This window comes from Choloepus didactylus, chromosome 4, assembly GCF_015220235.1.
Source record: "Choloepus didactylus isolate mChoDid1 chromosome 4, mChoDid1.pri, whole genome shotgun sequence".
NCBI lineage: Eukaryota > Metazoa > Chordata > Mammalia > Pilosa > Megalonychidae > Choloepus > Choloepus didactylus.
In genome coordinates this window covers 93,813,070-93,826,827 of record NC_051310.1, presented here as the reverse complement: position 1 = coordinate 93,826,827, position 13,758 = coordinate 93,813,070, and the positions used below count along the sequence as shown (strand labels likewise).

The 13,758-nt window shown below is 35.8% G+C and overlaps 1 protein-coding gene across 1 annotated transcript in view; it reads left to right on the top strand.

Moving 5' to 3' along the window:
- The window catches only part of IQGAP1 (IQ motif containing GTPase activating protein 1), a 111,794-nt gene that overhangs the window by 47,920 nt on the left and 50,116 nt on the right, over positions 1 to 13,758 (top strand). Inside the window, exons 5-10 of the mRNA XM_037833110.1 lie at positions 876 to 952; positions 6,216 to 6,283; positions 7,469 to 7,582; positions 8,103 to 8,281; positions 9,362 to 9,446; positions 13,079 to 13,242. Coding sequence (XP_037689038.1) covers positions 876 to 952; positions 6,216 to 6,283; positions 7,469 to 7,582; positions 8,103 to 8,281; positions 9,362 to 9,446; positions 13,079 to 13,242 — 687 coding nt within the window. The remainder of the gene's footprint in view (positions 1 to 875; positions 953 to 6,215; positions 6,284 to 7,468; positions 7,583 to 8,102; positions 8,282 to 9,361; positions 9,447 to 13,078; positions 13,243 to 13,758) is intronic.

The window sequence follows — 13,758 nt, the reverse complement described above, 5'->3', positions numbered from 1 at the left end:
CACTTCTCCAATCCACTGTTACCTCTTATTTCCCTGAATTACACATTGAGTTGTATGGTGCCTCATTACTGCGTAACAGGTCTTGAAATTCAAGGCTATTTCTCATGTAAATCTTCTTTGTTCCTATTGTACCTAATTCATTAATTAAACAAATACAGAGCTCCTTCCATGTTCCTGGGCTTGGTACTGAGGGTATAGCATTGAATAAGGTAGACCTGGTCCCTGCCTTCATGTGGTTTATAATTTAATGGAGTAGTCAAACAGATAACACAAGTAATTGATTAATTGTGGAAAGTGCTACCGAGAAAAAGTACCCATCACCCACATTTCCTCATATATCCCCTATTCCAAGCCACTTCATTTGTGTATCTTTCCATTTTCCGTAAGCATTATAACACACTTTAATACATTATGGTTTTTTCAATGTCTAAATCCAGTAGTTTGTACAAAGTAGAGCACTTAGTAAATATTTGTTGTTAAGTTACTGCTCACTTAATCTAGGCATGATCGTAGTTAAGAAAATTGTGGTCCTTCAAGGCCTTGTACACTTGTCAGTGGTTTAAATTGGTCTAGAACTTGGGTTTCATTTGTCTGTCTGGGTCTGGAGTAACTAAATTGCTTTCACACATTTAAGGAAAGCCAGTGGGTTGACCAAATAAAACTTTTCCAAGAAGTGCTTTTCATTCTGTGCTGTAGCATTTTATTTTTTGCAATACTTATGATGGGATGTCTTTTCACCCTAAGGAAGTTATTTGCTGAATGTCAACAATGCTTTCTAATTGTCCAAAGTTTTATTTTGTATTACTGATGATTGATGAATGATCAAATGAACCTCAATGATTGGAAACCTTACTTTACTTTTTATTTCTCGGTAGATTTTTTATCCAGAAACTACAGATATCTATGACCGAAAGAACATGCCAAGATGTATCTACTGCATCCATGCACTCAGGTAATCAGATTTTCTTGGTAAAATAAGTAGATTATTTCATTAAGTAAGAATGAAAAAGTTTTTCCCTTAGCTTTTAAATTTTCAAATAGGATAGAATACCATTATCTTAACAAAATGGAGAGAAACTTCTGTGTTTTCCTAAGGAGTTGGGAGAAGGAATTTATTAATTTACATAATAGCAGATAATTTTGTTTCTAAAAACGTAGTGTAATATTTCATTATTGAGCTAGTGTTTCTGTGGGCCGTACATTTTACCCAGGTGTAGTCCCTTCTCTTTAACTGAAATCTCTTAAAAATTATAAAATCTATATATATTTGAAAACTTTATTTCTCATTTTGCTTCAAGCTGATAAGCTGAATTACAAATAAATTTAAACTGTGTCTTGATACTTAGTAGTAGTACAATCAAATTTTGTCAGCATCCTCAAATAATACTAGCAAATGCCAAAAGATCGATTTAGAATTTATTTCATCATCCAGATCCTTGCCATTATTAAGCCATTTTTTCATTGGTTGAATAATTTTCTGTTAACGTGGATATCATAAATAGGAACTGAAACAAAGAGTATAATTTTTTCACAATTTCATGGTAAGTTTGAAAGATGATTTAATTCCAGGTCCCTGGCTCTTAGAATGAACAAGGTACTAAATTGAAAAGAAGTGGTGATCTGTGTGGAGGGAGGGTGGAGTGGGATGGGAGTAGGTGCTTGTGGTATTGTATAGTAGTGTAGTATTTCAGAGTCTTGCAAATTTACTTGATGGTCATAGACTAAAGGAGAAGATGGTAGAAATGAGTAGGATATGAATATGAGATTTCTTTGCTTGGGCTGCCCTTTTTACATAGCATTCTGTGTGTGTGCTTAATAAGCGTTAATTGTATGTGTGAATGTATGTGTACTATTGACCCATAAGAAGCCTCTTGTCTCCAGTTTCTTTATCAAACGTGTGCTTGCTACCACTGGAATCTTTTGACTCACACAAAAGAATGAACATAACTGAGAACTAGTGGGTCCCTTGTCTGGACAATTGCATTAATCTCCTAATAGTTTCCCTCCCGAGGCCGTCTCCCTTCTGGTCCATCTGCCATGCTGCTATCAGAGCCATCTTTCCAAAACACCCTGATTGTATCAGACCCCCCATAAAATATTTTGATGGCTCCTTTCTAACTTCTTTTGGTTTCCTTTCCAGTCTCATCTCTAGCCATTCCCACCTATGTACCCATGCTCTGGTATGTTCACCAAACATACCATGTAGTCTTGTGTCTCTGACGTTTGATTATGCTGTTTCCTTTGCCGAAAGTGTTCTGAAATACCACTATTTTAACTCATGTTCTTCTCCAGTGCCACCTCAGAATCCTCCCTTTTCACTTTCTCTCTCAGGCAAAATTTAGCTGTTTCCCATCTTTGAGCTCCCCTAGCATTTTGTACAAACCTTTTACCTCTAGTATAGTGCTTGTCACATTGTTCTCTGGTTATTTGTTTTTATATCTTGTTTTTTGTAGAGTCCTTAGGGCAAAAACCATTTCCTTTACTTTATCTTTGTAACTCTAACACTTAGATGCCTGGAATACAGTAGGGAATCAATAAATGTGTTAAAATCAGATATTATAACAAACTTCCTATCCACCAACTCAAGGGCATAATTTAATGTCCTATAAATGAAAAAAAGAAATGGTGTTTTCTCTTTATCAGACAACTCTATATGTTTGTCTCTACTTATCCAGCCAAGTTTTAGCCCAATTTCTACCCTCTTGGTGATGTTTACTTCAGTGATTCTATTTTCTAAACTCCTGTTTATCTTTTAGTTATATGTTGTTTCTTTCATGTGTTTAATCTTTTCTCCCTAATTAGAGTATTAGCATTTTAGGGACAGAGGTCATGCCTTATATTTCTTTCTTATCCCCCACTCCCAAAATACAATTTTTAAAAAAGTGTTAGGAATGGGTGGTTTCTGGGGAATGTCAGAATGTAGCAATTTCATACATGTGTCTGAGCCACAACCAGATTCTGAGTATCATGATTGGCTTAGTGTTACATGAGGTCTGTCTGAGTTGATAACCTGGTGAAGGCTGTACCTACAATGGATATCTGAACTTGGCAGGCTCAGAGGTATCTGGAGCTGGCAGAATTCCTCTCAGCTAATTCCATAGCCACTGCTCTCTGCCCTGTAATCTGGGTCCCAGACCCTCAAATTCTCCCAAATAGAGATGCAGAATTAACTGTGCCTTTCTAATGATGGAATCAAAAGAAGAAACGGAGGAAATCTGCTGCTGTTTTACATTTCTTTTGAGAATGCAGCCTGTGCTTAGAATTTAGGTACAGAGCAGTGTGTTGTGGTTGGTGATTTATGGTTTCTTTCTTTTCTTATGGTGTTTCTCTTGAAGGGTAGGTTGGTGACACTTGATGATAACATGTAGGAAGTGTTTAAACTGTGCTCAGAGCCTCTTCTGTTTCCATAAAGCACAACAGTGTCCAAGGCAGGTTCTTCATTTCACTGAATTAGGTGAGGCTTCATCTCTCTTTTGGATCAACAGTGCCAGAGAAGTATTATCTCCTTGTTTTCTTCCTTTCTGCCTCCCCCCACTCCCTTATTCCCCCCAGGTCTTGACTGGCATTACTCCAGGGATAGTCATTGTGCTTCAGTTAGACCAAATTACTCTTGTAGATTGCATTCCACTCTCAGATAAGAGCCCAGTTCTCCATTACTCTGAATGTATTTGCATACTGTCTTTCCATCTCCCTTGATGTTTTGTCTTTCTAAGAAGTGGGATTTGGGGATTAAATTATTTCATAATCCCTTATCCTTAATTCAGAAAACCTAAAATCTCTGAAAATTGAGTTTGTTTGGTACAAGCTCATGCATGTTGGCAAAACCTGATCAGAATTAATATGAGGTTACTTATAATCTTTATTTATTTACTAATATGATTATTCATATTTCTCTGCAGAAAAGTAATGTATTTGATTAGGAGTGCTGCCCCAAGGCTTGCTGGGGGTGTTTTATAATACTATATACCCTGTAAAATCTTTGCAATATCTGAGAAATTCTAAATTCAAGCATATCTAGCCCAAAGAATTTAAATAAGAGACTCTGAACCTGTACTAGATTCTGTTTCCTAATAGTGACTTCCTCTGGGTTACTCAGCAATCTGCAAAGAAAATTCAAATCCAGATAGGCTAACACAGCTTCCTTCTCTCCATTGCTACAAAGCTTAAATAGAAAAAAAAGAAAAGAAAAGAAAAAGAAATCTGAGTTCAGTTATAGGCTGACCCCTTAAAGGCACTTAACAGCTTGTTTGCAAAAGTAGGCTTAAGAGAGCAGGAACAAAAATTGGAAAGTGATGTTTACTGTTAAGATTTTTAAGTTTCAGGTTTGAGTTAAGCACATTTGATTCTGGGGAAGAGGATCTAAGTGGCTGTTATGATTCCATTCATAGCTCCAGTATCTTCTTAAAATACTCCTAATAGTTATAATAATTAAAGAGAGAGAAAAGAAAGTTGGTTCTCATGTCTTATCTTCTCTACTTTTTACAGCAACTAGTGGTATCTTTGTAGCATCTTTAATTGACCATTGAAAGAAATTAAAAGCTAACTCCACAGCATTGTGAACATAATTAACAGCACTGAAATCTATTTCTGAATGTGACCAAAAGGGGAAATGTTAGATTGTATATATGGTAACAATAAAATACTAACAAAAAAAAAAAAAAAAAAAGGAAAACGAAATCCGTGGACCTATATATACTATACACTAAATCCTAAGTTAAACAATGGACTATAGTTAATAGTACAATTATAAAATGTGCTATCATTAATTGTAACAAATGTTCCACACCAATGCAAGATGTTAATAATAGGGTGGTATATGGGAATCCTGTATTTTATGCATGATTATTCTGTAAACCCACAACTTTTCTAATGAAAGGAGAAAAGAAGCTGATTCCCTCTTCAATAGGCCATGAAAAATGACATTCTTGAACTATTTTCAAGTGTGGCAGCTATTTTCCTCTTTCAAAATAGGAATAAAAGGGGAAGAAATTCTTGAAGAAAAATATTCTTACTGATTTAGAATGCAGGTGGAGGGACTATTAGTTGGAAAAGTATATGAAGGAACATATACATTTCTGAAAGTTTATTAGCTGTTTTGCTTTGAAATATTTCTTGGAGAGGTTTAAATTATATAGTTCCATCTTGAATGTTTTACTCTAAAGAAAAGTACTTAATTATATACATATGATTTATACTTGTACTTTGAGAAAATGCTTAAGTAGCTGCTGTGGATCTATAAATTCAGAACACTTTGTGTGTGTTTTTTTTTTTTCTTTTTTAGATTATACATTTGGATTTATTGTATAAAGTTTAAAGTCTGATGAGTTCTGTGAATGTAATATGCATGATGTCTATTTGTATTTGTATGATACTGAGCTTTATAGATTATTTGTGAAAACTATAGACCACTCTATTGAGTTGCTCCGAATTTTCTTTTATATTTTTAATTTCCTCCCTTGTTGTTAGACTGTCAATGTCTTACTTATGTTTGTGCCTGTAAAGGGCCCTTCTGATCCCTTCTGATTAATTAATTCTGATCTGCAAGGCTCTTAGAATGCAGTTAACCTCATTCAGAGATGCAGATATTTATTTATCCATCATCCATCCATTTGTGAAACACTGATTAATATTTATTAATATATGATAGGCTCTGGGTGGGCATTGGTGAACAAGACTTTTATTGTCTCTGCCTTCCTGGAGCTTAGAGTCTAGATTTCTTTTTTTAAAAAAAGGCTGAAAATAACATCTGCACTTGATTTCAAATTCTTAAATTACCCGTATCAAACTTTTCCATCAATAATATGAATTCAGCTTAAATAAGATTTGCTATCTGAATCATCTTCATGAGACTTTTCTAAAATATCTTGTTGCTCATGGGAAGGTAAACAGAGAAGTCTTCGCTAATAATTTTAACATTAATAATATCTAATCACACATTGGATTTGTGCCAGAACTGGAACTTGAATTTGTAACTACTGATTCCTAGTTTAGCGCTTTTTGCATTTCATTATGTGACTTTTTAGAACAACGTTATATAAACTAAAAAAAGTTCTGAGGTAAAATATTGTAACTGCAAAGGGGAATATTGCGGATACTGGGATTCTTTCTTTAGACTATTTCTACTGTTGCTATTCTGTTCTTTATGCTGATTTTCCTAAGCACAGCAGCTAGGTACAACTGGGAGATCTAACTATTTTGCATATTGTGTCTTCTAGTTTGTACCTGTTCAAACTAGGCCTTGCTCCTCAGATTCAAGATCTATATGGAAAAGTTGACTTCACAGGTAAAGATTACACACTGGGCAGGAAGTGCTTGATTTATGTGGAAATAGCCTGGAGAATCAAGATACCAATTTTAGAGACCTAGGGCTTTAAAAATACACTGGCAACAAAGGTGAAAGGAGTATAAAATAACATGCTTCTCCTAGGGTGGTGGAAAGAACACAAAACTGGACTTTTAGTCTCTTTTCTCACTTATGACACGGGCATGATTTAGTAAATCTCAGTTTTCTTATATGTAAACTGGGGATAATATTAACATATACTGTTATATATTAGACAATACATGTATAATACATATATTATAGCATATCAATTGACATCTAACATTAAATGTTCATGTATGGTGAAAAAAGCATTTTAACAGTCTTTCCCTCTCTCAGCAAACAATTGTGAGCAATTATTGTGGACAAAGCAGTGGGAGTGGGGTGGGGGTAGAGGTGAGATGATGCAAAGATGACGATTTTTAAAATTTTTAAATATTAGCTTATTTAGGTGGGTGTTTCAATGTGTATTTGCTGTAGTCAGATGCTTATGGTTTTCTAAACTTATAATGTTACAGGAGGAAGAGATGGGGGCTTTGGGAAAAAAAGGGCAGTGGTAATATTGATTCAAATATATTTTTTTGAATCTGGTGATTATTTTATACATCTGAGGGTTTCAAAAATTGGTAATAAAGCTTTTATCTATGATATTTTTCCTTCCCGGGAAGTTGTTCACCAGGCCTGGGGCAAGGGTCAAGCCTTTCATGTTGTTGTCTTTATTGTTTAGCTATCTGCCTTAGAAATGAAATTGTGTAATAGCAGCTGGTGATTTGGATTTTAAAGACTGAGATACACTTGTTGATTCACTTGTTGAACTCTCTTTAAACTTGCTCCATTCTTAAGTTTTTTAGTAGGAAATGCCTTAAGAAGCAGTTTTGAAAAACTATTTCCTGTAAGACCATTTTCATGTTATAGTTATTTTTGTTGCCCTTGATAAGAGTAACTTATCAAGTTAATAGTTAACGTTTATTGAGTACATGCTATGTACCAAAATCTGTGTTAAGTTCTTTCCATGTATTTTATTAAATTCTTATAACAACCCTAAGAGGTAGATGCTATTTTATCATATTTTATAGTGGAATTTCCTTCTATGAGTTAGGAAAAGGTGCTTAACTTGTTTGACTGGGTCTTAATTCTTTCCTGTAGAAGAGGAAATCAACAACATGAAGATTGAGCTGGAGAAGTATGGAATCCAGATGCCTGCCTTCAGCAAGATCGGGGGCATCCTGGCTAATGAACTCTCAGTGGATGAAGCTGCATGTAAGAAGAGAAATATTTTGTGGTTCTGATGGGAATGTTGCTACCACTTCTGATAGCAACATTAGGACATTAGAAAGTCAATAGATGTAGTTTCAAATTATGCTATAGTCTTCTGTGCCATTGTTATGTAGAAATAAGTGATTGCTTTTAATTAAAAGCATTTAAAAAGTGAGTCCTACATTATTTCAGTGCCTTTTTCAGTTTATTATTTATGCTATTTGGTTTATAATTAAATGTGAACATTTCCGTAAGATGGGGTTCTTGTAAGGTGTCTTATGAATTTCCCTATAAGCTCCAAATTTAGTACCCCAAACATACTTCACAAGCAGAGCTGTGGCTTTGTGCATCATAAGGAAGAGAAGTCTCTTAGGAATTGGGGAGCCATTCCTCCATTTGCAGTCTTTATTTTTCTGTGAGAAGGAGCCTTTCTCTGTAATGGGGGTTGCAATGTTGTTTTATATGTATAAAGAACATCTTTTACCCTATGTAACCTCAATGTTGTGTATTTTGAAATTTTTAGTGCATGCTGCTGTTATTGCTATTAATGAAGCTGTTGACCACAGAATCCCAGCCGACACATTTGCAGCTTTGAAAAACCCCAATGCCATGCTTGTAAATCTTGAAGAGCCCTTGGCTTCCACTTACCAGGATGTGCTTTACCAGGCTAAACAAGACAAAATGGCAAATGCTAAAAACAGGGTAAAAAATGAAACATCTGCTCTTTCTTATTTATATTCTTTCATAATTTGATTGATATGACTCCATTAAAAAAATCATTTTTATTGAGGTATAACTTACATACAATAAAATCCACCCATTTTAAGTGTTCAGTTTGATGAGTTTTGGCAAATGTAAATGATCATGTAACCAACACCTCCAGAAGTTCCCTGGTGTCTGTCTAAGGTCAGTTTCTACCTTCCCCCACACCCCTGCCCCTGGCCTCTGACAACTACCAGTCTTTCTATCACTAAGTTTACCTTTTATAGAATTTCATATAAATGGAATTACACAGTACATGGTATTTTGGTGTGAGATTCGATTTTGACTTCTGCTTTCTTCTTGAATTTTGTGCACATAAAGTTCTGAAGTGTGACCATTAAAAATTAAAGGTGCTATTTCGAAAGGTGATCTCCAAATATTAGTGTAGTCCTTCTCCTTTTCCAGCTTCTCTAGGATGGAATGTTCTTGTATACTATTGTTATGGGTATATGGAAATTAGTTGAGTGATTCTGACTTGAGAAAAACTGGAGCTGAGAATTTCATTTAAGACTTCATAAGAATGTATTCATCCCTTGTCGAAATTGATGATTGAAAAATTTCAATTCTGTGTGCATGTTTCCAGATTATGACAATATCTTTCATATCTCTTATTATAGAGCAGGGGTTACAACCCCCCAAGATAGGTATCAAACTGACCTGGAGGCAAGTAGCTGCTGCTCTGCCCCTGCCTGCATCACTGTGAAAGGCTCTAAGAGCGGGTGACCCGTATGTGTCCCCATCCTGTGCAGTCTGAGGCAAGGATACAGCTCTCAGTCCCCAATGCCTCACAAGTGAGCAGGCCAGCGTCCCTCCAAGGCTTCCTTCATTTGCTCATTTCTCTGTAAGAACCCTCGTGCTTGTCATTAAGAAGTGGATCCACTTCTCATTGTTTTAGTTATAGTCACATAGCATTCCTTTTTCTTCTTTATAAAGGATTTTATGCCACACCATACTTTATCTTGGTTCTGTTGTGGTGGAGGAGGTACATCTGAGCTAATTATACTTTTCTCTCATCCTCAGACAGAGAACTCCGAGAGAGAAAGGGACGTATATGAGGAGCTGCTCACTCAAGCTGAAATTCAAGGCAATATAAACAAAGTCAACAGTAAGTATGTTCCCGAGTCAGGCACCCAAAGGGATGTTACAGAATAATGGGAATGTTGCTGTATTCTTGGACTTGTGGCATGGTTTAAGTTTTATTTTAGTTGGTGTATTTGTTTAGGAGCTGTTGCTTCCTATAGTCTCATGGGCTTATATCCCTTCTGTTTCAGCTACTGTTGTCTTTGGACAAGGCCCTCAACTCACTCCTGCATTTTTTGGTAGACTGGTCTTTTTGGCTGCAGTTTCACTCCTTCACCCTGTTTTTCCTTTTTAATTTTGTCACTCCTCTTTTAAGGAACCTGCATTGGTTCCTTATTACTTACCAGACAAAATACAGATTGCTAGCCTAGTGAAGTTCTTTATGCAGTATTTTGTGTATACAACTTTCCATTAGAAACTCATTTGCTCAATTATTTCCCATATTTATTCTTTTCGTTTCATGAGTCATGAAGAGTCTGGTTCTGGAGTGGTACAGACCTGGGTTTTAATCTCTTGTCCTTGTAATAGCTGGGTGATGTTGGGCACCTATGGTATAGAATTGTTATGAGGATGATAGGAGATTGTGCATGTAAATTGCCTGGTATTTGGTAAGTACTAAATGTTGATGATGATGATGATGATGATGATGTTGTTATCATGTAATCTCCCCACTATAATGCGCTCATGCCTAATCTCTTACCTAATCCAAATTGTACCAGTCATTCAAGATCCTGCTCAATTCTTGCCTCTATGCCTAGCTCGGCTCATAATATACTTCCCTTTCAAATCTCCTGCAGCATGTATACGCTAAACCACACAATTTTGCACTTAATTATGTATTGTCTTGTACTCCTTTCTCTTTGTTTCTGACGTCCTTTTAAACTCTTTTAAAGTAGAGCTTACTTATTAATTCTGCTTCTTTTGAAACCCTCAAAATTCCTAGTATGCAGTTAGACTCACCAAAAGAACTAAAACGCTTATTTGATTTTAACCAGTTAGACCAGGCTTGATCTTGTTTCACTTAAGATATTAACAGTAATAGCAATAATGACCAGTATCCTCGTTGTAATTTCTAACCCGAACTAATACTCTGAATAACAGAGAGGGTTTGTAAGATTTTGCCAACTCCATATGATGTGGAGTTCTAAATCCTGACCAAGATCCTATGTATGTCATTGTATTCTATTTCATTTAGAATAGTGGCCTCTGAACAAAGCCATTCAAGTATGAGTGATTTGTTGTGCCTTATCTGTATGAATACTTAAGTTAGCAGATAAAAACCTGAGTGTCCTTAATAGTTAGTTCTGTGTGTGAGAAGAAAGTCCCGCTCATTTCCTGCTGCACGGAATGCATTAAAAACCTCTTTTAGTTTTACTAAGGGATTCTTCCTGCTATGTTATTTGGGCTTTTAAAACCTTTATAGCTTTACCTTTCTTAAAGTGTTCTATTCAGATTGTTCTCATGTGGTCATTAGGAGCAAAATGATAAAACTTCCCTCAAATAGGTTTCAATGTAGTGGGAAGATGGACATACAAATGAATTTCAGGGCAGCTTAATTAGAACAAGGTACCAAAGGTGTATGAGGTACAGTCATAGAATAAAGAAAGGAAGTGGAGATTTTGGGTAGGTTTTGAGAGTATATGAACATTCATTGGCATTCTCAGAGTGGCCAAGAGGACGGGATAAGGCAGAATTCCCAAAGTGGGGACAGTCTTTTCCCAATGATAGAGAAAGTCTGAGGCAAGAGAAAGTTGCATTCTGGGGAGATAGATATACAGACCTTAGGTCCCAGGAATTATCTTAATGTAATTATAGATAAGATTCTTTCCCTAGGGCGTAGGGCATGGGAACCAGCAGTAAGCCATTAACAGGGCCCCACAAGAAAGCTGTAGACCAAATAGTTTAAAATTAGAAAGGTGTTTGGTTTTTTGTTGTTGTTAAATAGAATAAGGAAGATTTACAGTTAAAGTTTAGTTAAAGCATTTAAATCATGTTCCAAACTCTATCATCTTTGCAACATAATTGTTATTAAGTTTTCATTTAAATATTTATATATTTAAGTAGCTAAGTTTATGCTTCTAGAAGACATATAATTGATTAGATTCTTTTGCAAATAAATACTCTCTGATTTTGCAATGCATATTTAGAGAAAGCCTGGTCATTACTTGTTTTATTCGTTTATTTGCTTTTACCCCCACTAGGAAAGCTTCATGTTTGTCTGTTTTGTTCGCTGCTATATTTGTCGCATATAGCACATGCTCAGCCAATACTGTTGAAGGAATGGGTGGTTATGGCCTTGACTCGAGTGACCCATCGCTTTGGTGATTATCAGTCAGTTGGACTGTAGACACAATCATAAAGAAGAAATAAACAGTCTCTTAGAGTCTACAGTTAGACCACAAATCCACAGCAACTTTTTAAACCTTTTTTCCCTTTCACCTATTGGTTTTATTAATTGTACTCTTCCCTGCTACCCTCTTTCCCCATTTTCTAGCTTATTTGAGACTTTAGTTTCCTTTGGGCTGTTTTGATTTTCTTTCTAAGAGCATGTATCTTTTTTTCGGTTAACTGATGAAAACATTTAAAATGGATGAGTACTGTCATGCCCCCAATATTTTGATTTTTAGTATTTTTTATTGATATTTTGCTACTTTGATAATAAAATCAGATATTTGTCCCTGAGGGAAAAAACTTTTATTTCCTCTTCTAAAAATAGGGAAACCAAAAATCATAAAATATTTACGATTTCCCAGTGCTATCATTTCTGAAATCAGAAATTGCCTTATTCTGACTTTCAACTTAATAATACATTATTTTTATTTTACACTACATAAAGTACTTTCATGTATGTGATTTCATTTAATCTTAAAAATAACCCTATGAGAAAGGTACCTTTCCTGTCATTTACATGTGAAGGAATGTCTGGGTTATAGTAAAGAATTCGTGTGATCTAAGTTTTTATGACCAGAAGTAGAGACCATCAAGAGGGGGGAAGTAGCCCTCCCACTCAGCACAGGTTAGACTGCCCTTGGCATATGGGCACTGAATGCTGTGGGTGCAGAGTGTTCAGGAGATACCAAGATAATGACAGGATCCAAAATGGTGCTAAGAAATGGTGGAAAGAACTAAGGCTGTTTAGTCAGAAGAAGACAGTCGCAAGAAAGGGGGGATTATATGTATTCAGTGTGAACTTTAGGATGGGAGCTTTAAAATTTCTTTGAAACAAAATTGTCCAGAGATATAGCAAGTTGCCTTGGGAAATAGTTTCTCCTGTTTAGTACTTTGTAAGCATAGTCTAGACTGCTTGACATCTTACAGGGAATTTAGGCACAAATTGGTGTAGATTGATGGTTTTCTTATGTTGCTACCCATATTGATGCCTGGAGGCTTGTAGGTAGGCCTGGGGTACAGCTTAGGCATCTGTATTTAAAATCTAATGAACATCTTGACTGAGAACTATTGGACCTGATGACTTTAAGGTTCTCTTCCAATCCCAAGATCCTAAGTTCTGGAATAAAAAGGATGAAGGCTCTCTGAATTATATTTATCTCATCCAGAATTGAGATTGGTGAGGGAAAATATTCTAGGCTTTTATGTTAATATAGTTTTTTTTTTTTTTTTTTTTTTTTTTAATCTTTTGTCTTTTTCCCTCCTCAGCATATTCTGCTTTAGCAAATGTAGACCTGGCTTTAGAGCAGGGAGCTGTCCTGGCATTGCTCAAGGCTTTGCAGTCACCAGCTCTGGGTCTTCAAGGACTGCAGCAACAGAACAGTGACTGGTACTTCAAGCAGCTCCTTAGTGATAAACAGCAGAAGATACAGGTACAAATACTCTGGGATGAGCCTGCAAGAGGTCAGGTCTTGTGCATCCATCTGAATCCCATGCTGTCATTTTAAGATATTTATGGAGCCTTTTTTCTCTCTTTGGTATAACTTTTTCTCCTGCATTTTAACTAATTTTTTATATCCTTAGGTAAAGTACACATTGTCTTCAGCTCTGTTTTGCTTTTAGAACTGTAAATCCTCTTTAAAAAGTAAACACTCCCCACTTCCCCCAACTTAGCCATCCCTTTACTCTAACCACCCTGTCATCCCCCACCTCCAAAAAAAAAAAAAACCTTTGGGGGGAAATTTTTTACACTCTTACTTAAGGAATTTCCACTTTAAAAAAACCACACCTCACTTTTTCCTCTGGCCAACACTGGAAAAGTACTCTATGTGCAGGAAGAGTAGATTGAGTAGGATTGTATTTTGTGGCATTTTTAGAACAAACACGAGGGATTTTCTTTTTTGTCTAAATAAAGGCAAGTATATATTTTACTCATTCCCAGCTTAGGT